The sequence below is a fragment of the Rattus rattus genome, chromosome 6 (assembly GCF_011064425.1).
Source record: "Rattus rattus isolate New Zealand chromosome 6, Rrattus_CSIRO_v1, whole genome shotgun sequence".
Taxonomy (NCBI): domain Eukaryota; kingdom Metazoa; phylum Chordata; class Mammalia; order Rodentia; family Muridae; genus Rattus; species Rattus rattus.
Window position 1 is genome coordinate 2,987,270 of NC_046159.1, and position 23,785 is coordinate 3,011,054.

At 39.4% G+C, this 23,785-nt stretch overlaps 1 protein-coding gene across 3 annotated transcripts in view; it reads right to left on the reverse strand.

Moving 5' to 3' along the window:
• Positions 1–23,166, reverse strand: part of Kras (KRAS proto-oncogene, GTPase) — a 32,759-nt gene extending 9,593 nt beyond the window's left edge. The window contains exons 1-4 of one of the 3 annotated variants that reach the window (XM_032905399.1): positions 23,006–23,166; positions 19,913–20,034; positions 8,367–8,545; positions 6,201–6,360 (exon numbers count right to left, since the gene is read on the reverse strand). In XM_032905399.1, coding sequence (XP_032761290.1) covers positions 6,201–6,360; positions 8,367–8,545; positions 19,913–20,023 — 450 coding nt within the window. In that variant the 5' untranslated portion in view covers positions 20,024–20,034; positions 23,006–23,166. Of the gene's footprint in view, positions 1–6,200; positions 6,361–8,366; positions 8,546–19,912; positions 20,035–22,436; positions 22,528–23,005 lie in introns of those variants that run through there. The other 2 variants (XM_032905396.1, XM_032905397.1) reach the window with 2 other exon arrangements.
• Between the last annotated feature and the right edge of the window lie 619 nt (positions 23,167–23,785).

Genomic DNA, 23,785 nt, shown 5'->3' on the forward strand with positions numbered 1-23,785 from the left:
CCAATGGGATGTTCTGATTTAGAATCATAAATAGCCTTTATGAAGAAAAAGGTTTTCAACTTTCTCAAAGAAAAAATCAGGCAACAGCTTGAAAAGTGCAAAGTACTTATAAGTGTAATGCTAGTTTCTTCAGAAAAATTCAACAAAGTTTTTATCTAAGAGCAATATCCAGAAATTTCATATATAAATAATACAAATTTAACTTCAGATGCAATACTGATGTCCACACTTCTAAAAAAGATAAATACTGGGTTGGGGATTTAGCTCAGTGGTGGAGCGCTTGCCTAGGAAGTGCAAGGCCCTGGGTTCAGTGGTCCCCAGCTCCGAAAAAAAGAACCCCCCCCCAAAAAAAAGATAAATACTTATGTAGTAAAATATGCCAGATTTCCTGTTTAATTTAAAACATTTCATTTTAATAGTGAATTGCTTATGTCAGTGACTGGTTTATTTTTTATTTTCTAGAATTGGTAAAAATCAATGTTTCCACTGAACCAAATATGATAAAATGCACCTAGCACCTACAAAGCAACTAAAAACTTGAGATCAGGCACTTGGCCTTAAGGGCAATAAGCCAACAGCTAGTGCTTGAGTTTTTCATGTATCAGTCACTTGCAGCCTTTAATAGTGAAGTTATTAGGTCAGTTATTTAGGGCATATTACATTTTACAAATCTCTAAAGTATATTAAGAACTGAACCAGTGAAGTTCAGTAATTTACCTTTAAAATTCATGAAATTTAGTTTCAGCAAAGGAGGCATTTAAATAATATGAGTCCACATTAAAGTACAGACTTCTAGCAAATACGATATGCCACCCAGTGAAAATAAGTTAGAGTATTTTTATTACTTTCAATTTTTTCATAGTCTTAAATTATTTTCTAATAATAAAATTATTATAGCCCCAGAAAAATCTTCTTTAAAAAATTTGTGTGTGTGTGTGTGTGTATGCGCGTGCGCACAGGTAGGTGTCTTTGGAGGCCTGAAGAAGGCACCAGATGAACTGGAGCTGGAGTAACTGGTGGGTGCCAGCTACCCAAGTGGGAGGTAGGAACCAAAGCCAGGTCCTCTGCAAGAGCCACCAGCACTCTCAACCCCTGAGCCACCTCTCCAGCATCCCAACCCAATTTTATTTTAATGAAATCAATTTAAAACACGACTTATCCTACCAAGAAAGAAAGCATTTCAACTTTTAAAAATCACTAAATGTCAGCATTTGAAATAAAATCCCTAGTTGTATCTGAGTGGACTAGCTCTTAGTAGTTTTACCATTCATTTTCAAGACAAAGAAAGCTTTCCTTATTCTTTACTCTTCTATCACAAATGGTCATATGATATAAAGTAAGTTATTTAAGATAAATGACTTGCAAAGTATTTAAAATGTAAAGTATGACTGGTCAACTTATATTTCATAAATATTCTTTTTTAATTTGAAAGTCAGTGAAAAATTTTCCAAATATTTACACATTTCTTTATAGAAAGAGACAAACCAGGCAAAAGCTCATATTTTCTTAAGATCTTAAATATTCTTAATCTTAAATGTAAATATTCCTTCTTTTTATAAAAAAGTTCAATGTTATTGCAAAGGTCAATGTGCTATGAAGGAAGGGAGGAAAAAGAGGGAGGGTCTTTGTCCTCTAACAGAAGCAAAATTTGATTGTAACACACTTCTAAGTCAGTTTGCTGTGTCTGCTGCTTTAATGAAAGCTTCCCATCACCGACTCAGACCGTATGATTGTTGTTTCCAGCAATGCAGAGAGAGGATTGGAAGCCAATAATTAGACAACCACAACCACCCATCACCAGGAATTTAGCATTAGGATCTCAGTAGCCAAGAAAATTAAAACCAAGAAATGTTTACGATTCAAAAACTTTCTCTTTCTTAGCTTTATGAATATGAAATTCATTTTAAAAAGTTATTTACCACATTTTACATACTTTGTTATTCCTTGAAAATAAACTTCAAAGTTACACAGATATCAATCAAGAGAACTTGAAAACATTGTTATTTATCCTTGCCCTACCACCAACACCAGCTTTTACTTTTAAATACTTCAAAAGCTACATGGCTATAATACGGAATATTGATTTATTATTACAAACATTGATTTAATTTCTAAAGATAAGGTAATTATAACTACTTGCTTAACCCCTAAGGACACAGTGATATATTTGAGGATATGACATACCACCACACTTGAACACTTTCAAATGACTTAGTGAACTCCAAGGGCAAATGAAGATATCTATACATAATCAAGACTATCCAAGTTTAAGTACGTAATTCCTTTCTAAACTAAGAGATCTGGCAATGTTTCCAACTCAAAGTAGACTGAGACTATGGAAACAGAGCACTCTGTAGACCTGTTAACAAATAATATTCTCTATCTGTTCTCTGTAAGATTATGATTTATTAAGTATTTTATTCCTGTTGAAGCTGTAAAACTTGCAGAAATCTGTCAGAAGATAAGGTACACATGCAGCATCAGCTATGACTCTACACAGATGCAAGAACACCAGCTCTCTGAGGGAGGAATGGAGAAACCAGTCACACTTCTCAGTACCAACCTTTCCTCATGTTTTCACAAGAAACCCCATCAAACTACAACCTATCTCAAGTGCTACTGAAGTACAAAACAGCAAGTGTTCAATAACTGTCTACTCCTAACTCATACAATTCAAAATACTCATTTCATGATTCTAAAAATTGTTTTACTTTCTTAAATAGCTTTATGATAAGCTTTCTTTCAGAAATGCCATCTATCAACTAATTTCATATATCTAGAAAGTAACTACAAAGCAAGAAATTAATCAGTATTAGGTGATTTTTAAGTTTTAAAACTTTCTATACAGCTCAAATTGAGAGCAGCAAATGTAAAAAGGCTGGCCCACCCTTCTGAAAACCCTGCTGGTCATCACCTGACAAACGCTCAGGTCACTTTTGGTTTTAGCAGCCTGGCAAACTCATAGCCTTCCCACGAGTCTGTGTTTCAGCTGCAGCAGACTTTCCTAAGCACTGTCCAAAGAAACCAGAAAACTCTGTCAATTACTAAGTGTCTTGAGAACTGTGAACTAGCACTCTTACACACTAGGGATAGCCAAGCCACATACCACAACATAAGCAAAAAATACCTCCTTTATCCTTTAAAGGAGTAACACACTGAAAGGACTAAAGGACAAAAAAAACAGCTCAGCTCAGCACAGTACCACACATCTGGAGTCCAGGGACTGAGGAAGGAGGACCACTTGAGCACATGAGCTCCAGAATAGTCTGGGCAACACAGCAAGACCCTGTTTCAAAGTGGGCAAAAAGCATTTGGGTGTGCACATGTGTACACACACATGCTCACACCCACACCCACACATTCTATTAATCATTATATAGTGGCAAGGTAATATGCATTTAAAATTAGCAAAAATGTACTGATAAAAATACGTATTCTATAACCTATATCTTAAAAATAGAATATAACTTCTTTCATTAAATATATAAATTTAGCTTTAAAATGGTAAAATCAGCCTGTTGTAGGTCGAAGGTCTTATGCATCTACTGGAGTCTTATCGGTTGCCTTCTATAAAGGTTGAGACTAGCACACTACAACCTAAAGGCCAAATACAGGCAGGGTCAACTGCTCTGGTATTAGCTGACAAGCAGTTTTAATTTTCAAGGCTTTTTAGGGAAAATAATGTTTAAGATACCACTTTGCTCTCTGGGTCTCTATAGAAAATGCTTGCCATGCCCTGACTTGTATCACAGAACTTCTCAGTGAAATGCTCAGTTCCTACCACCATAAATACAAGTCTGTTGGTGCTTTTGTTAAGCTGGAAAAACAACAAAATTTCAAGCAGACAAATACATTAAGGACGGGTATATGTAGCTAAAATAACAAATAAGCAGGGCTGGAGAGTTGGCTCAGAGGTTAAGAGCACTGACTGCTCTTGCAGAGGTTCTGAGTTCAAATCCCAGAAACCACATGGTGGCTCGCAACCATCTGGGATCTGATGTCCTCTTCTGGTGTGTCTGAAGACAGCGACAGTGTACTCACATACATGAAATACACACACACACACACACACACACACACACACACACACAAATAAGCAAATAAAAGACAGTAACAAAATACTCCCCAAAAGGAGCTCCAAAAGGAGCTTCAAATCTTCCCCAAAATTGAAGGTAAAATTTATTAAAATGTACCTTGGATATTATAAATTACCAAAATTATTTGGAGTAGCTCTTTAAAATCTTCCAAAACTTTAAAATATTAAATTATTTTTTAAGAACTATTAATGATTTTTCAAAGCAAATTAATTTCTAAATCAAACAAGTCTAGTGAAAAGTGAGCATTCAAGTTACAGTTAGGCAATATATTGTATAAAAAAATCCATAAAATACAAATAAATACAAGAAGGGCCAAGCACGGCTTAAGAAGTGTCTGTATATCTTAACTCTATACATGTTAGACAACTCACACTATCTAAAAACCAAATTTAAGTTCATCTATTTCTATACCGTATGCCTTTAACCTGACAAAATGAACTGGGCATGGTGGCATATACCTGTAATCCCAACACATGGGAGGTAGAGGCGAGAGTTCAAGGCCAGCCTCTACTACATAGTAAGTCTGAGATTTGCCTGGGCTGTCTCTGTCAAAACACAAAAACCAAACATAAACAAAGCAAAACAAATTTTTAAATTTCTAAATTTTTAAAGGTGTTGGTAGTATGTGTGTCACAAAACACTGTTAAAGCTAGAAAGCTATTTTAAAAGGAGAATAGGTAGTGTTCTAAATCAATAATGAACTACAGTATACCAAAGCATTAATGTCAAACACAAATAATAAATTAAATGTAGCTATTTAAGGCTCTTACCAAATGAGAGGTGGAGAGCAACCCAGAGATGATAAGCCAAGAGACTCCTTTCACTGTGCTCTATGGCTTCTACTCAAACTGTGGCCCAACTCCCCAACCAGCACCACCCGACAATGCAAAGGAATGCGCAACATGGGCTTCAACACAAACACAATGTCTGGACTTTGACTTTAATAAGGTCAGCTGATTTGTGTGCATATTCTAGTCTGAGAGGCCCTTTCTTCTGTGTTTACAGCCAGCCCAGTCTCGGGCTTTTCCTTTTCTCCATGAAATGTCAACTATGATTGATGTTCACTAGTATGAAAGGTGCCTTTGCAAGTTTAAACAATGGAAGGAGTAAAGTATTAATGGTAAAATCTATACAGTGTGTTTTCAATAAAATTCCTTACATTGAATTATTTCATAGGAGGACTTAGGGAAAAGTTACAGATATTATATTATATGTTCTGGGCTGCTTCTAAATAAAATCAAGAAGACTTGGAAATAGAACATAGAAACAAACCTCTCATGCCTTTGGACTGCGGGATGGACTTGGATAAAATAGCTCCCTACCCTGAAGCCGAGTGATGCACACCAAGTCTCTATAAACTAAGTAAACTGTGAACCAACTGGCACGCAGGAGATACCCATGGACAGTCAAACTACAGAAACTCACTTTTTAAGAATATCTAGTTGCTTTCTAAATATTCCCTTACTTTAATCACAACTTTCTCCCTAAAGAATAGACCCTCAAAAACTTTCCGCCAAAAAATAATTCTTCAAATACAACTCAACAAATCCTAAAAACTGCTTCTAAAACAGGAAAGTCAAACTTTATTCCATCATTCTGTCTTTATCATTTCAGTGGGAAAAAATTTCCACATTTCTTGAATCCTAAATGTAAAATGTACTCTAGGCAGAAGAAACAATTTCAAAATGAAAAGAAAACGGAATACCAGGCATAGTGGAGGACATCTGTCATCCCAGCACCTGCAAGACAGACTTAGGGGACTGAGAGTACAACCCCAGGCTGGGTACAGAGACCATTGCAACCCCTACCATCTATCTACACCCCCCTCTCTCTTGTGCATACATGGGGGGTGGGGGGATCCAAAGTAATATTGTGGTTCCTAGATAAGAAGTACTATCTACTTGAGAAGACATTTGCCAAATAAACATTATTTTCTATGTTAGAATAATAGAAAGACTGGAGAATCACATGAAATGAGGAACATGTAACAATAGTTATGGTGGCAAGTAGACCCCAATGATACCATTAGGAAATGGAGAACAGTGGTGAGCATCATTTGGAGCACCCGGCAGAGTAGGCGCACATCTCTCCGGTGGCACTCACCTGTCTTGTCTTCGCTGAGGTCTCAATGAATGGAATCCCATAACTCCTTGCTAACTCCTGAGCCTGTTTCGTGTCCACTGTTCTAGAAGGCAAGTCACACTTATTCCCTACTAGGACCATAGGCACATCTTCAGAGTCCTTTACTCTTTTAATTTGTTCTCTGGGGAAGAAACAAATGGAAGCAGAAGCATAAGTAACACAAAAATACTTCAAACTTTGACCTCAACTTCATCTTACAAAACTGTATTGAATTGTTTCTTCATATGAATCCTAGTTTCTACCCTACCAAAATGTCCTCATTTCTCTTATTTTCCCTCTAAAACAAAAACCTTACATATCTGTTTGTTCATATGCATATATAAAATAAGAAATATACTAAAGTTTCAAATCAAAATGTTTAAAATATCTTACAAACAAGATATATACGTAAATGTGTATGTATACAGTTGAAAATATTTTCATCCAATAGATATGGTGGCTCAGGCCTTCAATCCCAGCATTAGGGAGGCAGAGGCAGAAGGAGCACTGTGAATTCCAGTCCAGTCTGGATAGTGAGTTCCTCGCAAGCCGAAGCTACATAGTAAACCCTACCTCAAGGAAAAACTGTGTTTGTTTTCACCCAAACATGAATTAATGGCATCAACATAACTCTGACATTTCCAAGGATTCTTCCCTACCATCTGTGGGTAAATATTCTAAGAAACTTGAATGCGTGTTTGAAATTGGGGATAGTACCAATGTACACATCAATAATACACTTTAATGGACAATTGACAATATAGTAAAAGAAGAATAAAACAAAAAACTCTAACAATATGTAATAAAAGATAGTCAAAACTCAGGAATCCTTTATTTTTTGAAATTTCCATTTCACATTTTCATACTTAGATGAGGTGGCATGAGTGAAACATCAGACAATAAACTAATGGGAAGGGGATTCCTGCATTACTCAGACAAAGACAACCATTAAAGACTGATTTTAGTTTTAATTTTTAACCAAGTATATGTGTGTCTGTGTATAGGTATATGCATGTGAATTCAGGTGACAGTGAAGGCCACAAGTATTGAATTCCCTGGAGATACAGTTACATGTGGTTAGGAGATGCCTGGCATGGAAACTGGGACTTAACTTTGGTTTTCTGGAAAAGCCACACAGTCAATAATTGCTGAGCCCTTCCCCAGCCCTGAAGACTGTTTTGGTTTTTTGTTTGTTTGTTTGTTTGTTTTTTGCTTTTTAAAAAAAAAAGAAAAAAGAAAAAAAAGGGCAACATTAAAGGGAATATAATGTGTATTCTGTTCAAAATCCTTTTTATGTTTTGTTGTCAATATAATGTGTAAATAAATTCTAAATTTGGGGGGAAAATGTATTCCTTCACAATTTCTGTGAATCTCCAAGATGCTGATAGGAAGGGTTATTCCCCAGGTCTCCTATCAACAAGTTCCCCTGAACACCTCTACAGAAAAGTACTCCCACAGTCACTTCACCTTAAACCCAGGCATCTTAATGAGTATGCTACACTTAATGAGGCTAACACACAGTTAGGAGGCACAGCCAAGAAGGGGGAGAATTGCTTAATAAGCAGTGCAATGAATACTGTAAACCACCAAGGAAAGAATGTAAAATACATTTCATTTATTATTAAGTAAGTATGTGTACATTTCTCAGACTCTTAAAATAAAAGCCAGTAATTGTTCTAATTCTTCAACCTCTTAGAACCATCTAAACATATTTTTAAAAAGCCCACTTAAGGCTACTGCTTACCCAACCAATGAAATTCTGTAATAAAACATACTTATTTTTAAGACCACTGGAGTGACACCATCCCAAACCTTCTTTCCATGTTTCTGTTTCTCGTTGGCACTTTTATCCATCTAACAAAGTAAGAACCTTACTTTTCTAGTGCAGGATAGGTAAGAGTACCAAGGCAGGCCCTTGCGTCAGACAGGCCTGGTCTCAGCCAGCACCCTCCTATCTGTACAAACAGGGACAAGTTATGTAACTACTGTAACCTTAAGAGATGTATTCGTAAAACAGGAATTCTATATACTTGACACAAATGTTTTCAACTTTAAATAGATTGTGCAGGCCTAACAACTAGCAAAGAATCAATAAATGTAAACTATCATTATTTCACATGTCAACTTTCATATTCAACTTAAACCCACCTATAATGGTGAATATCTTCAAATGATTTAGTATTATTTATGGCAAATACACAAAGAAAGCCCTCCCCAGTTCTCATGTACTGGTCCCTCATTGCACTGTACTCCTCTTGACCTGCTGTGTCGAGAATATCCAAGAGACAGGTTTCTCCATCAATTACTACTTGTTTCCTGTAGGAGTCCTGAGAAGGTAGAAACACAGTCTGGATTATTACAGTGCACCTTTTAAAACATGTATATAAGCAACTTAGCAACAGAAGACCCCAGTCCAAATAGGCAGAGCACTTCAGACATTTTCCAAAGCAGACAAGTGGTCAGCAAGCACTCGAAGAGATCATTAGGAGACCTGCAAATCAAAACCATCAGACACCATTTAGCACTCATTAGGATGGTTATTAGCAAGCATCTTGAGAGGCAGAAGCAGACAAATCTCTGTGAGTTCAAGGCCAGCATGGTCTACATAGCAAATTCCAGGCCAGCCAAGTCTACATAGTGAGACCTTGTCTTAATGCATCCCGGCCAAAGAAACAAAAACAAACAAACAAACAAAAAAACAGAAAACAACGTATTTGAGTATTAGAGGGCTGTAGAAAACTAATTGCTGGGCAGAGCTATTAAGAATGCTAAATGGTACAGGAACCACGGAAAAAACAGTTTAGCTTTGAAAGTTAATGTAGCCATTCAATTCCTACACACACACACACACACACACACACACACACGCACACACGCAGAGACTCTGTAGCTAAAACACAGAAACAACCAAAGTGCATACTGAATCACAAATGGACTATCAAAATGTAATTATGTAAATCAATCAAATATGGTTCTGTCATAAGGAGGGACAATATTCTGAACACATGCTACAACATAGATGAACCTTGAACATATATGCTAAGTCACAGGAATCAGACACCAAACATTTTATTATTGCATATATAATAGACACCTAGAATAGGAAAACTCAGAGAGACAAAACAACAGAAGTTCCCCTTAGGACTAAGAAGAGACAATTAGAAGTATTGTTTAATGGGGATAGAACATAAAATTTCTAAATGCAAACAGTGCTAATTGTCACACAACACTGTGAATACAATGCTGCTAAACTACACACTTAAACACAGCCAGGAGAGATGGCTCAGCCATTAAAGGTTAGGTTCACAACCAACCAAAGAAACCAAACCAAACCAATCCAAGCCAGTGGCAAACTTTGATTTGCATACACACACATTATGTGAAGATTAAAACTTGTAATTATGCAGGTTAGATTAAGAATGTATTAAATATTAATACTACAAAAATAGCTCTCACAACTCTTATTCATGATGACTTAGATGTCAGATAACTAACTTATAATAATAAGCTCAGATCATCAGGCTTTGGCTAGTCCCTTTACCTGCTGAGCCATCTCACCAGCCCTAAGTAAGGTCCATGTCCTTGACAGAGGTAATTTCTATAGAGATTCAGCTCTCGTCTCTCTTTTGTACTGACGCTAAATATATTTTTTTGTTTAGCTTTTGCTTTTACTTTCTGAATTCATTTTCTTGATGCTGAGAATTAAACCCAGAACCTCACATCCGCTAAGCATATGGTCTACCACTGAGCTATAATTATAGCCCCACACTCTGGTCTCTTCTACCTCCTAAGTATCAGCATTGCAGGTGTGCCCCTGTCCCTAACAACTTACAAAACCTTCAGACCCCATTTGACAGTACACACACAAAATACAGCTGTCTCTGCAGGTATTTTATAAGATGTTTCTGTAATGAACACTCACTCACTCAAACTCGGAAAGCTGTCTCACTCTGCTCCCTTCCTGATGTATATACTGACAGCAAAATTCCGAGCCGCATGTACTTGTCATAAAGTATAATCCACAGACTACGTATATATTTTTTTAAGATTTATTTTAGGCATATAAATACACTGTAGCTGTCCTCAGACATATCAGAAGAGGGCATCAGATCCTTACAGATGGTTGTGAGCCATCATGTAGTTGCTGGGAATTGAACTCAGGACCTTTGGAAGAGCAGCCAGTGCTCTTAACCATTGAGCCATCTCTCCAGTCCCCACAGCCTACTTATAAACAATGCTGCTAGTTGCAAACAATGGGTTTCTGTTAAAGAATTCAGTCACTATGAAGTTATTTAACTACAGCCAGTATCTTCAGAAGCATGTGGTTCCTGTGCTACATAGAAGACAGGGCAACTTGACAAAAACTAAGGGTCAAAAGTGCTATATAACAAAGTGTCATCTGGAAAGAAGCCACAGGACTGAAAAGAAGGCAAAAAGCAAGCAGAACAAAAAGTGATATTTGGGGCTGAAGAGATGCCTGTCACTCAATCTGCCAACCTGAGACCGGTCCCAAGATCTCACACAGTAGGAGAGAACCAACACCCACAATTATTTAACCACTACATATACCAGGGTATGCACACTTGTACACACATGGAAATTAATAAATTAACTTAAAATGATATATGTACACTAAATATTTTGTTCTAATTTCATGTTATTGACAGAAAGTAGGGGAAAACAAAACAAAGCTCTCTATCAATGTAGCATCTAAAACCCCAAGAGGTTTTTAACAAAAAGCTTAACAACACACCTCCCCCCAGACCAAGATCTATCTAGCCCACTGTTTTGTATGCCCCAAGAACTAGCTTTTACACACTGAAAGGATTCTGAAGTCAGCAACTCTGAATCCCCGAAGATGATGTGACTAAGACCCAAGTAGCCCTTACAGAAAAATCTGCCAATCCCTGTAGGTAGGCCTGTAAAATAACTTCACAGATTTGAAGTATTCTGAAAACAAATTTATTTCCTTTATTAAAAATAATCATGGGGTTGGGGATTTAGCTCAGTGGTAGAGCGCTTGCCTAGCAAGCGCAAAGGCCCTGGGTTCGGTCCCCAGCTCCAAAAAAAAAAAAAGAAAGAAAAAAAAAGAATCATATTATCAAAGTACACGTTATCAAAGCTCAACCAATTCAAAAATAGATTCAACAAGGACACTAGTTAATGATGGAACAAAGAAAAGCACCAATATTTCACATTTAAATTAGTGTTATTTCTGGCCTTCAAAGAAGGGACACCAGGTAGTAACTTACTACTATCCTCAGGAAATTAGGACAAAATAAAGTCACTTAAACCCACCGAGCACAATAAAAAAGCAATAAAAGTTATTCCATGTGGGGGAATTATCCCCAGCAAAAGTGACTTTTTTTTTCTATCTGTGAAGTAGTACAGAACTTCTAAATAAAATGTACTCTGCTGGCAAGAAGGTACTGCAGGTGGAATGAAATCATTTCTGGTGATAAAATGAGGCACATTCCTTTTGGAAAGCAATTCTGTATTTATTTAAAGTAATATACATGTTCATAGCCTTTGACACAATGCCATTTATGATGACTTTAAGGAAATAACAGTTTAGTTAAAAATGGCAAGTTAAACACTAACAAGGTATCTTAAAAGGTCTTACAAAAATTTATATAGGTATTCAATAATAACTCACAATATTAGACAAACTCACACCATTTGTCTATTCTCAAAATATACTGCAAATCCAGGCACCCACCACCACCACTGCCCCATCAGTCACCCCTAGAACACATGAAGATACTGATTCAGACACCTAGTCCATGGCACTGTCTAGTCTCAGGCAGGTACTGGTTTACTTCCTGGACTCCTAGGACTTGTTCTCTTTAAGGAAGCAGAGGACTATTCTTTAAATGTTGATCATGTCATCTGCTTAGTCTCTCAATTCTACTTTCCTTCTATCTTAAAAACAAAATCTAAAGAACGTTTCTTCTCCAACATTCCCAATATGTCCTTTGTGCCATGTATTTCAACTGTGAATTTATTTACACCCATGCCTGCCCACCCCAACCCAGTTTTGGACTGAAAAGTAGCGGTGCTAAGTCTTAAATATCACAGGAATCAGTAAATAACTGTTAAACGGATGCATCTATTTAATATAAATACAAATAAAAAAACTAAATGTAATTTTAATTATAATTATGTTAATATAAACACAACAGAATTTTTTAAAGATTGTACCAACCTCTCTTAAATATTCTGTACTAAAGACACTGCTCATCTGAAATGAAACTACATAAAACTACTGTTGTTTTTTTTTGTTTTGTTTTTGTTTTTTAATTTTTTTTTTCGGAGCTGGGGACCAAACCCAGGGCCTTGCACTTGCTAGGCAAGCGCTCTACCACTGAGCTAAATCCCCAACCCCAAAACTACTGTTTTTTATTTTTATCCTTTTTATTAGTTTCAAGAGTGCTCTTTAAATTAGCAGTTCAGCTTTAAATATTCTTCAGTGTTTTAAGTGTCTTCTAAAGCTAAGTATAAGTTAAAGATAAGTTATTAAAAGATTTCATGAATTTTAATAAGGTAAGTCACTTTTAACTACAAAGTACTAGCAAATTTTATATATGGCACTGCCATTCAAACCATATAATATTGACACAATCAGAATAATATACACTATTTTAGAACATTTATGATAATCTGTAATCCAGGGAGGGAGGAGCCCAACCTGAACAATTATACACTGAGTTTAATACTAGCCTAGACTACCTGGGAAAACTCAATATTAAAAAAAAAAAAAAAGACAAAAATGTTGGTACACATAGGCTGTGCACTACATCTTTCCCAAGCAACACTGAGAATACACCCATTCGTCACTAACAGAGATTTTGAGTTTCTATTTTGAAGAAATGTTTCCATATGGTAAAAATAATTGTGGTTTTATGAGGAATAATATTGCTGTTTGAATCCTCATACTTCTATGTTTTGATTCCTTTGTAATTTTTTTTTTGTTAACTTGTATAACTTTTTAAAAAGTGTTTGCCTGCCTTTATGTTTTAATGAACACAAACTTCATCTGTAGAACCATTACGAGGAATTGGGGTCAGGGTGGGAGATCACTCAAGAGAAGAAAAATCCAATGACCAGAATACAGTATGTGGTTTTCTAGTACAACTTATGCTCATTTTTTTTTTTTTTTAGAATAATCAACTTGGGAAGACAGTCAACAGTGAACAGAAAACTATGAAACTTTCACTGAGAGGACTCCTATTATGATTAATAGTGATTACAGCAGCCCATGTGTGCTGAGCTCTTACTTACAGGCCCAACAGTGTGCTAAGCGCTTACAGGTACTACCTCAGCCAGTCTCTACCTTTAGGCTGTGCCTTTGTCTTTCTTTATGAATAGGGGAGCTGAAACATCAGCTCACATGTTATTTGGGGATTTACCTCTGCAGTGGTTTGCTATTTTCTTAACATGTATTACAAGTACTTTTCACTGTTTAGTAATACCTATGGGGAAAAATTATGAAATTTACTTTCTCTATTAATTGTCTAGCACTTTATATTATTACCTTTCTAAAGATTTAAATGCATTAAAGAATGGTGTGTTCCACACCACTGTTTATAAAGACTGTACACTCAGTTCTCAAAGATAGCTAGAAATATGCATAGTGGCTGGACATGACCAATTAACAGACCTGAAGAGCCAAGGCTGGGGCTTGGGTGACACGTGTCTGTAATCTCAGAACTCACTTGGGAGCTGAGGCATGAGGATCAAGAGTTTGAGGTCAGAGTCTAGTGAATCCAGTGTAAGGCCAGCCTAGGGTACATGATACTCTCTTAAAAATCTCCAATCGACTGCAGAAGAGGGGAGAATGTGAAGTACATGAATAGATAAATAGATAATTGATAAATTCACTCCTACCCACTATGTTCCTATACCCAAGAACAGTTACTGTGATCCTAAAGGCCACATTTGTGCTGGTTATTACAGCTCCTTAATCTGAAGCAGAAACGTTCTAAAGTCCAAATTTTTGGATTAAGGATGTTCAGGCAATAAAACTTGCACAAATATTCCAAAATCCTTGGAACTGAAATTTGAAAAATGTTTGGTTCTAAACATTTCGTGTAAGATATTCAATCTGTATATAGTTTCAAAAAGACACCAGAAAAATTGTTTTATCTTTCTTTTTCTTCTCTTTGTTTTTTTACTTTTCCCTGAAACGGTAGTCCTGGAAGCTGCTGTGTACAGCAGTGTCTACACTCAGAGAGAGGGTAGTCCTGAAGCTGCTGTATATGGCAGTGTCTACACTCAGAGAGAGGAGCTACCTCTACGTCCAAGAGCTGGGATCAAAGGCAGGCACTACCATACTTGCTTGGTGGGTTTTTCTGAAATAGAGTAACTATGTAGCCCAGACTGTTCTCAAATTCAAAATTCTCCTGCCTCGGTCCTCCAAGTGATAGAACTAACTACAGGTGTGTACCAACACAACAGCTCAATCTGTATATGGAAGAAGAAGATCCAGAGGAAAAAAATGTATATAAGAATTAAACAGACAGAAATAAATGTTAACACTAAGCAGGACAAAGTAGAATGGTACTACACAAGAGATCAACTTTGCCTTAAAGACAGGGGAAAGGAGGTCACTTAAGACAGGAGCCGAGAAAACATACAAGTACAGTTCATCTTAACTTAGTGGAGATAAAGGTATGTAGCAGGGAGTAAGACAGATGATCAAGCAAAAACTAAATGTGGGATGTCTACATGAGAGAACCTTTCCATAAAAAGGAATGAAATTTGTAACAAGGACCTGGAATCATGTATGTAAAAATCAAACACAAGGCCAGGTAACAGTGGTGCACACCTTGAATCCCAGCACTTGGGAGGCAGAATTCAAGGCCAGCCTGGTCTACAAAGCAAGTTCCAAGCCAGTCAGAACTACAAAGAGAAACATGAGACTAAAGAAATATATACCAGACACAAAAGCTACATTAGATGATACATGATTCCCTTAAATGACATATTAAGAATATGCACATGCGGGGGCTGGAGAGATGGGTCGATGGTTAAGAACACTAACTGCTCTTCCAGAAATCCTGAGTTCAATTCCCAGTACCCAAATGGTGGCTCACAACCATCTGTAATGAGATCTGATGCCCTCTTCTGGTGTGTCTGAAGACAGCTACAGTGTACTCATGTACATAAAATAAATAAATCTTAAAAAAAAAAAAATAAAAAGAATATACACATGCAAGCAGACAGTAGTTAATGGCTGCCGGACTGGAAGGAGAAGGATTTGGGGAGTGACCACTAATGGGTGTGGGGCTTTCTGGTGTGATGAGAATATCCTGGAAGTAGATAGGTAGCAGTGATGGTTATGACTCTTATAAAGGACTAGCATCTCTGGCTGCACACTTAAAAAGGTTATTTTGTTCTATGTGATTTTCAGTGCAATGTTTTAAGGAGTAGTGTAGAGAAGATGAATATAATCTTAATTCCCAATCTAAAGACATTCTGACATGCAGGTGCCTAGGACAGAAATCTAATCACCAGACAGGCCGGGAGTCTCCTGGCAGCTTCCTTCATGTGGTATGGACTTGTCAAACTACTTCTATCTCCCACCTGCTCCAAGCCACTGTTCTTTCAGGGACAACAATGGATACAATCATGCACAGGACAGATATTCAAGTGAGGATTAAAAACAACAAATATCCCTTCATAAAATGAAAAGTGCTATACAAGTCCATTCTTTCATATAGTACACCACGCCCGCCACTACTGACCACAAAGTGGGATCCAGGTCACTGGCGATTAGTGACTGCCCAGAAGCACACAGTCACTAGACATCTGTACTTAGAGTGGTCTTTACAGTTCTAGTTACCATGTCAAACCACAACAGGTCTGGACAAATCCCAGGAAAAACAAGCTAGAACTGACAGTTCAAGATTTCTATCTTGATTGGTGAATAAGAATATTAAAGATCTTGTTCTCATGATAAAATATAAGATCATAAAATTCTTTTGAAGTAGGAATAAAGAAAACAAAAACTTATTTTCTGAATTCTAAGTTCTGGAATTAGGATAACTAACACTTTACATTAGAGAAAATGAAATGTGCACTACTCCTTAAGAGATAAACCTACCATTAATTCAAAAATATGAACTCAAATATTATCAGAATTTTGAAAACAAGGATACTAAAAGGCACGTATCAAGCTCAAGCAAGCACATTCAGGGTGCACTGTAGCTTTTAGTCTAACAAGTCCAACAAGCTCAGTCCAAGCAGTGTTCACAAAGGAAATGCATCCTGTGCTCTCCACACAGCCTCCTTTCCTCTTAAGTATTAATTACACAGAAGACTCCCAAGTAAAGCTGATAGATTTATAAACTGATATAATCACAGGTTGCATCTACAGGTTAAAAATACAAAAAACAACCTTGTTTTCATTGTCATTACAAAAGCAAGTGAGTTACCAGTAGAGGGCGCGCAAGAAAGGGAGACGAGCTGGCCACAGCTTTAGAGGAAAGTTTTCTTCAAACAAAACAGCTTTTAAAATGAGACTATTTTCAAGTTAGAAAGTTTTAATACAACTTTAGAGTAAGGAAAAAATGCACAGTAACCTAACTTTACAAAAAGTGAACTTTAAACCTATGTCATACTTGAAAATCAAAATAAAAGTTCTCACCGGGACATGAATTTGATAATCTGAGCAATGTTTAAAACTGTGTAGCTCATAGGCTTTACTTCGCCTCAGAACCACTGATATCTGGGCTGACACTCTGGGCTGACACTCTGGGCTGATACTCTGGGCTGATGATACTCTGGGCTGATGATACTCTGGGCTGATACTCTGGGCTGATGATACTCTGGGCTGACACTCTGGGCTGACACTCTGGCTCTTTGCTAGTTCTAGTTGAGTTGTGTGAGGACTTCATAAGAGATTGTAATAACCATGTCCCACTGAGAAGTTAATTGAAAAATTAGTGCATTTCATAAAAGATAAAAAATTTCAGAAGTCCAGGTGACTTGCACATGTACTATCTCCAATATTAGCATGTTCTGTGGCAGTTTCCTTAGTAAATTCAAGTCGTAGTAGCTGATGCACAGTCCAGAAGGTTACTGAATACTTCCCTAGTCTGAAAGACAGCTACTTTCTCACTTACCACAGTGGGAATTTACTTGTCTCACAGAGTCTAAATTCAGTCTTTCCACTAACTAGCTAAATACTTTACACAAGTTAGAACACCTCACAAGTTTATAGATAAAAATCAAAGAAGCAATGACTGCCCTCTTTCACCTCCTAGGATCATACTTTACAAATTGTAAATCACTAAAAAAAGTGATGGCATCACCATTTAAATTTGTGTAAAGCTCCCTGCCACTTCTTAATGTAAAGAAACGAATGGAATCCCAAAGGCAAGCATTTCACCAGCGACTACATCCTAGCCCTCCTTCATTTTCCGCTGTAAGACAAGGGCCTCACTAAGTTGTGCAGGCTGTCCTTGCACCTGCTCTGTAACCCAGGCAGGTCTTGAACTGGAAATCCTTCTGCCTCAGAGTATGGAGTAGCATCTGTCCCCAGACTCAGCTTCCATGCTCTCTGTCATTTTCTCTCTGACATTTTTCATCAATTGAAACTTTTTGTACTCATAGGAAGGTGGCGTTTTTGATCAATCAAATCTCTTTCACTCTTTGCCCTTCTTATAGGTGAACCACACCAAGAAAGGACCATGTCAGTTTCCTCAAACTTGCCACAGATTATGAGATAAGGTATAGACTTTTCTCCAGCTGCTAACCTATCTTGGGGAATGTCAGGTTCAAAGTTCACATGTTATCAGTGCTCCTCAGAGTCAAGTCTTCTGGGTGGTAGGAACCACAACCAGGGTAAGAAATTTAAATGTATAGCCTTTTTTCCTGCCTTCCTTATACACAATAGATTGTTAGCTGTATATTACATTTTAGCAAATGTGAGCTAACGGCTTCCTAAGTTCTATTTTACCAGGCTCCTACAGTTCTGATCTCATGCTGTATATATTCACAATGCTTTTTGACGTAACAGAAGACAGCACAATGAAACACATTTTCAAGGAAAATGGAGGTTACTTCTGCTGAAAGCATCTTCCAAATTCCAGGAAAATTTCCCCATTTCACATACATTCTATTAAAACTTCCTTTTACATTTGATTTAAATGGTTGAATATATCAAGTAACTTTGTATTTAGAATACCAGTCAAAATGGGTAAGCTTTTTGATCTTCCTCAAAGAAAAAAGGAGAACTACATACAGCAATTCAACTGACCTGTCAAAGTAAATGTATGAAGAATAGTTAGTACACAGGAGCTCTGCTTCACTGAGGTAACTCTTTTAACTTGGAAAGCAAACAAGAGTCATTTTTATGTTGAAGAACAACCTTTTTAGAGAGTGGTATACTACTACTAAAAAATTACTTGACACTTCCTAACAACTATTTAATCAACCTTCAATGTTCTAATACTTCAAGAAGTAACAGAGACCCATCCGGGCCCTGTGACCTACTTGAGATTTCATAGCCATAGATTCCGAAGCACTACAAAATTCTTCAGAAGTCGTTTTTTTCTTCTTTTTAAATTAGTACATGAAGTAAGGATATAGCTTAGTGAGTATAGGATTGCCTAACAGGCCAAAGGACTTGGGTTCAACCCCCCAGCACAGCCTAGAATGAGCATGGAGGCACACAGGCCTATAATGCAGCCTTGTCACTCAGGGGTGGAAGCTAGATAGCTAGATGATCAGGACTGCATGCTAGGTCTCAGCTACCTGAAGGAAGACCCATCTTGGGGTACATTAGAACCTATCTAAGAAGATTGGGATATCACACATGTAGTACAGGAATTAACAAGCACTGTTGAAGAATAGCCCTTCCTGCTAGTCTTAGAGATTAACTAAAGTCTTCTTTGGTCTGGAAAACTTGAATCTATTGACAGCAACAGGATATACTACCTGATTTTTCAAGCTCTCTTTCAGGTTTTAATTCTATTATTCAACAGTTGGCCTTTAGTTAGTTAAGATTCTATGAAATGAAAAAAGTCTGACAATAATTTAAAGATCTTACTCATCAAACCATATTAAGCTTAAAAAAACTTAACCATCAAGTGATTCTATTTTTCTAATATGATCAAATTTTATCACCACATCAACATTCCAAGAAATCCAGAACAATAAAATATTTTCAAAAAATAACTTTGAAGGTACACGGTGGCACACATGTTCAATCTTAGCATTTGGGCAGCAGAGGCAGGTAGATGGATCTCTGTGAGTTCAGAGCTAGTCCAGTCTACATTAGTGAGTTCAAGACAGCCAGCGCTACATAGTAAGACCCTGTCTAAAAGACACCAAACAACAACAACAACAACACAATAACAACAAACCCATAAAACAACAATAACAAACCTTCCAGGAGCAGATCAAATGCAAAGCTTTATTCTTAACTTTCACAAAATCATAAAATTATATTTATCAAAATGCAAATACAAGACACAGTTGGCATCTTGGACCTTATTCTCTGTGACATGTTCTCAAAAGAAGTGGGGTTCCTTGCACCGATGGTTCCCTATTACTCAGTTTAAAGCCTTGGAACTTAAGGACATCATATATAATTTTCTAACAAACATAAAAATAAGAGATATCTTTTTCAAACAAAGGATGACTGCCACCCTTTACAAATTGTACATAGAATATAAAGCAGCATTTACCTCTATCGTAGGATCATATTCATCCACAAAGTGATTCTGAATTAGCTGTATCGTCAAGGCACTCTTGCCTACGCCACCAGCTCCAACTACCACAAGTTTATACTCAGTCATTTTCAGCAGGCCTTATAATAAAAATAATAAAATATAACTAAATTAGAACATGTTCCACACAAGATTATCAAGTACTTTATCAGTATGTTAACACTCACCTTTGTCTCTAAAACTCTAAGGCATTCTGAATTCAGTGACTGCAGTTGTACAGAGTAACCCTTATATGACTGACAACTCCCTCATCAACACTTAATAGACCAGTCCTTTCATCTTCTATCATTAGCTTGTTTGATCTGAACAGCCAGACTACTCTTGTCGCAGCGAATGGCTCTCAAAGGAATGTATCATGGCTTCACTCAGTACAAGGACCCTGCACCATACTCTATACCCTGTGGCCACACCCGCAGGAGCTTGTTGACAGCTAGCTCAACACCTACCCTTGCAGTACTCATTGTTGGCTGGGCAGTAAAAGTTTGAAGTTAGAGAGCCTAAGAGCATCTTTGCCAACTGTCGCAGAAAACAGTTTTAAAGCCGTCAGAGTTCTGCAGTGATAGGCAACCAAATAGGAAGCTGGTGTTAAAACTGAATTGTTGTGGGGAAAGAAACATTTAGGCAATGAAGCAAATAAAGATATTTGGTAACATTTTAATCTATAAACTATCTGTGGGGAATGGAATTAACTATTTGGTGTAAGATCAGATAAATTATAACAAACATAATCCTTTGAGTACTAAAAACTACCTTAGTACCTCTGTACAAGAAAATAAAATTGAATACAATTCAGAATTAAAGACTTTTTTTGGCAAGAAGAAAAATGTGAAGGAATGTAGAGATTCTCAGTAATCCCTGCGACTTGTGCCTTGTTTATAATACGCTGCACTCCCACCAGGTGCACTAAGCACCGGCAATTTATACAGTTAACAACCCCAGGTAGAACAGTTACTTTCTAGTCTGCTACTCCAAACAAAACTTTGAAATAAATATATTCTCTTTATCTCCTTCCCCTTGATACCATATATTATTACAAATAAAGAGACACATGGATGAAAAGAACAGTACTAAAGTGACAACTTATTATACAGTAAGTAGTTCCAGGTCAGTGTAAGTATATATAGCGTAAACAAACACAAAATACAGTCTACTTATTGATGACCAAGAACTGTTCACACTGGTACCAAGAGGGGAAAATGCAGTTTGTTTTTCCAACTCACTGTCGTCCTCACCCTGGGCCTGAAGCCCTCAGGAACAATACCAAAAGGTCAGAAAACCATTGTTATCACACCTTCATCCAACTCCGGCCCTACTTTGCCCCACCTATCCTTTCTTGCTGCTTGTCAGGAGCCATCCAGTGAGCCAATTGTAACCTAACTTACCTGTGTCTTCAAGTTTTATAACAAATGTGGACCATGGCAAATGGGATAGATGAAAAGAATCACAAGGAAATGTGACCTTTGCCCCTCCCTCCTACAAACAGTGTGGCTAGCTTACAAGAGCAATTTTGGGTCCCTAAAACTTTGTGTGGTAGGGAACAGGATAAGGAGGTTAGAACTATTTTTACAGCAATTGCTTTTTAGCCTTCTTACTATTACAAGGACAACTGGTTCTCTAGGCCCTGTAATCACAATAAAGAGAATACAGATGCAGATGAGATGTAGATATGAAAGAATACAGTTATCTCCTATGAAGACACAATTAAACAGATTGCTAATGGGTAAAAAAATGCTACTTTAATTCTTTGTTCTAGAAAAAGTTTATTTTTTTCATTAAAAATGCATTCATGTTACCAACAGGCATTTTACTTGTAGTTCTAAATAAACTGGAAAAAATTGTTACTTCTAATATAGTAAATACTGGCAGGCCCTCCCAAAGGATTTTTGAGACCCTCAATAATTTGTTTGTAGGTATAAAGGAGTCCTACAGACTGAAATGTTGGTTAATTTAGGGTGTACTGTGGACAGATATTGAATCACTTAAAACCAAGGATGCTTGTGAATGACTACAGTTTCAAATTAAATGTACTGATACTGTAGCATATCTGATGTCTATTGTCTATCACATGAAGGGTCAGCAATCTACCCCTGGTCGAAGAGTGACACCAGTCACTTGGTGGGAATTCCGAAGTGACTATTATGAGCCGACTTTTTCAACATTTCTTCTCAGATGATTTTTTTTCCCACAACAAACAGCTCGCCATTCTGCTTTTAAGTCCTCGCCTTGATGATAACCAAGCTTTAACAAGGCTGGCTGGGGACTTGGGCTGCCTGAGAGGATTTCAATGGTCCGCCCGAATGCTACAATGAACTCTGGAGCCTGGAAGGGGCAAGGGACAAACCGCAGGACTGAGGGGAGAGGACAGCAGGCGATTCAAACTTGACGCCGTGAGGCGAGCTGCCGGCGCTCCACTCGGGGACAGCCCCCTGCCTCGGCTCTTGCCGTTCGTCCCCCTGTGTCTTCACGACACAAAGCCACTCACTCAGACTTGCCGCATTAACTTTTCCTGCTTCCGTGCGGGTCGCTCGCGGGCTTTCCGCGCAGGGCGTGGGCCACCTGTTCTGCCAGCACCATCCCTACCTCCACCTCCTCCTTTGTGGCCGCGGCAATGTCACAGCCCTTACAGGCGTGGGGGAGGGGAGCGGTCGCGAACTCGGCGGCGGACGCCTTTCCCCCCCGAGAACCGCGACGCCCTCTGGCCACCGGGTCCGAACACCTCCCGCCCCGACCTCCCCGGAGACCCACAGCCCGGCCGGCCAGGGAAAGCGGCGTCCCCGAACAGCCCGCGAGCCCGACAAGTTGAGCCGGGCGCGGGGCGCCCAGCGCGGATGCCGGGTGCAGCCGAGGCCGGGAGCGGAGGCCGGACGAGCGCGGAGGGCCGGCCGCGGCCCAGAGCAGGAAGGAAAGCCGCCCGGTCCGCGAAACGGCGGCGGCCGGACCTCGGCGCCCCGCGCCCGCCGCCCCGAGCCGGCTTCATTCAGTGCCGCGGCCCCGCCCGGCCGCGCCGAGCTCCGCACCGGGCAGCGGCCCAGGAGCGCCGCCGCGCCCTACCTCTCTCCGCGCCGCGGAGCCGCCGCGCCTCAGGCTCCCGCCGCCGCCTTCAGGCCGGCGCCGCGCTCGCTCCGGGTCGAAATGGCGCGGGAGCAGGACTCGGGCCGAGCCGCCGCCGCCACCGCCTTCCCCAGCCGTCTCAGCAGCCGCCACAGCGCTGCCGCCTCAGCCGCCTCAGCCGCCGCGGCCGCCGCCTGCCGAATCGAGCCCGGAGCGCGCGATGAGCCCGGCAGGCGGGCGGGCCGCCGCTGAGCTAGCCGATCGATGCGCTCGGTGCTCCGCGCCGCCTCGGCCGCGCGCGCGGGAGGGAGCGGCCGCAGCTCTGTGAGAAGAGAGCGAGGGCGGGAAGCGGCGACCAGGACGGGCCTGGGCGGGGGCGCGCGAGGGTGGTGCCGAGAGGGCGGCGGCCCACGCGGACCCCCGACCCCGGGCTTGCGCTTCAGATCGCCCCGCCTCGAGGCTCGCACGCGGCCGCCCGCCCATCTGCTCCACAGGGCGCGCGCGGCGCTGCTGCCGGGGGCGGACCCCAGCCGCTGCCCTCACGGTCCCTTTGCCCGGACGGTCTGAAGCCTGCAGCTCCCAGCCCGGACCTCTTCTTTTTGTTTTGAGACGGGGGTCTCTCTGTGTAGACCAGGCTGGCCTTCTGCCCAGATGCCACAAGGAGAGCTGGTTTGTAGGAAGTGAGTGCCCTTGCTCCACTGGACAGATCTGAGGAGACCTCTCAGGACGCGAGGTAGAAGACATCCATTCATCAGTTACCACCGCAGAGTTAAACGGGGA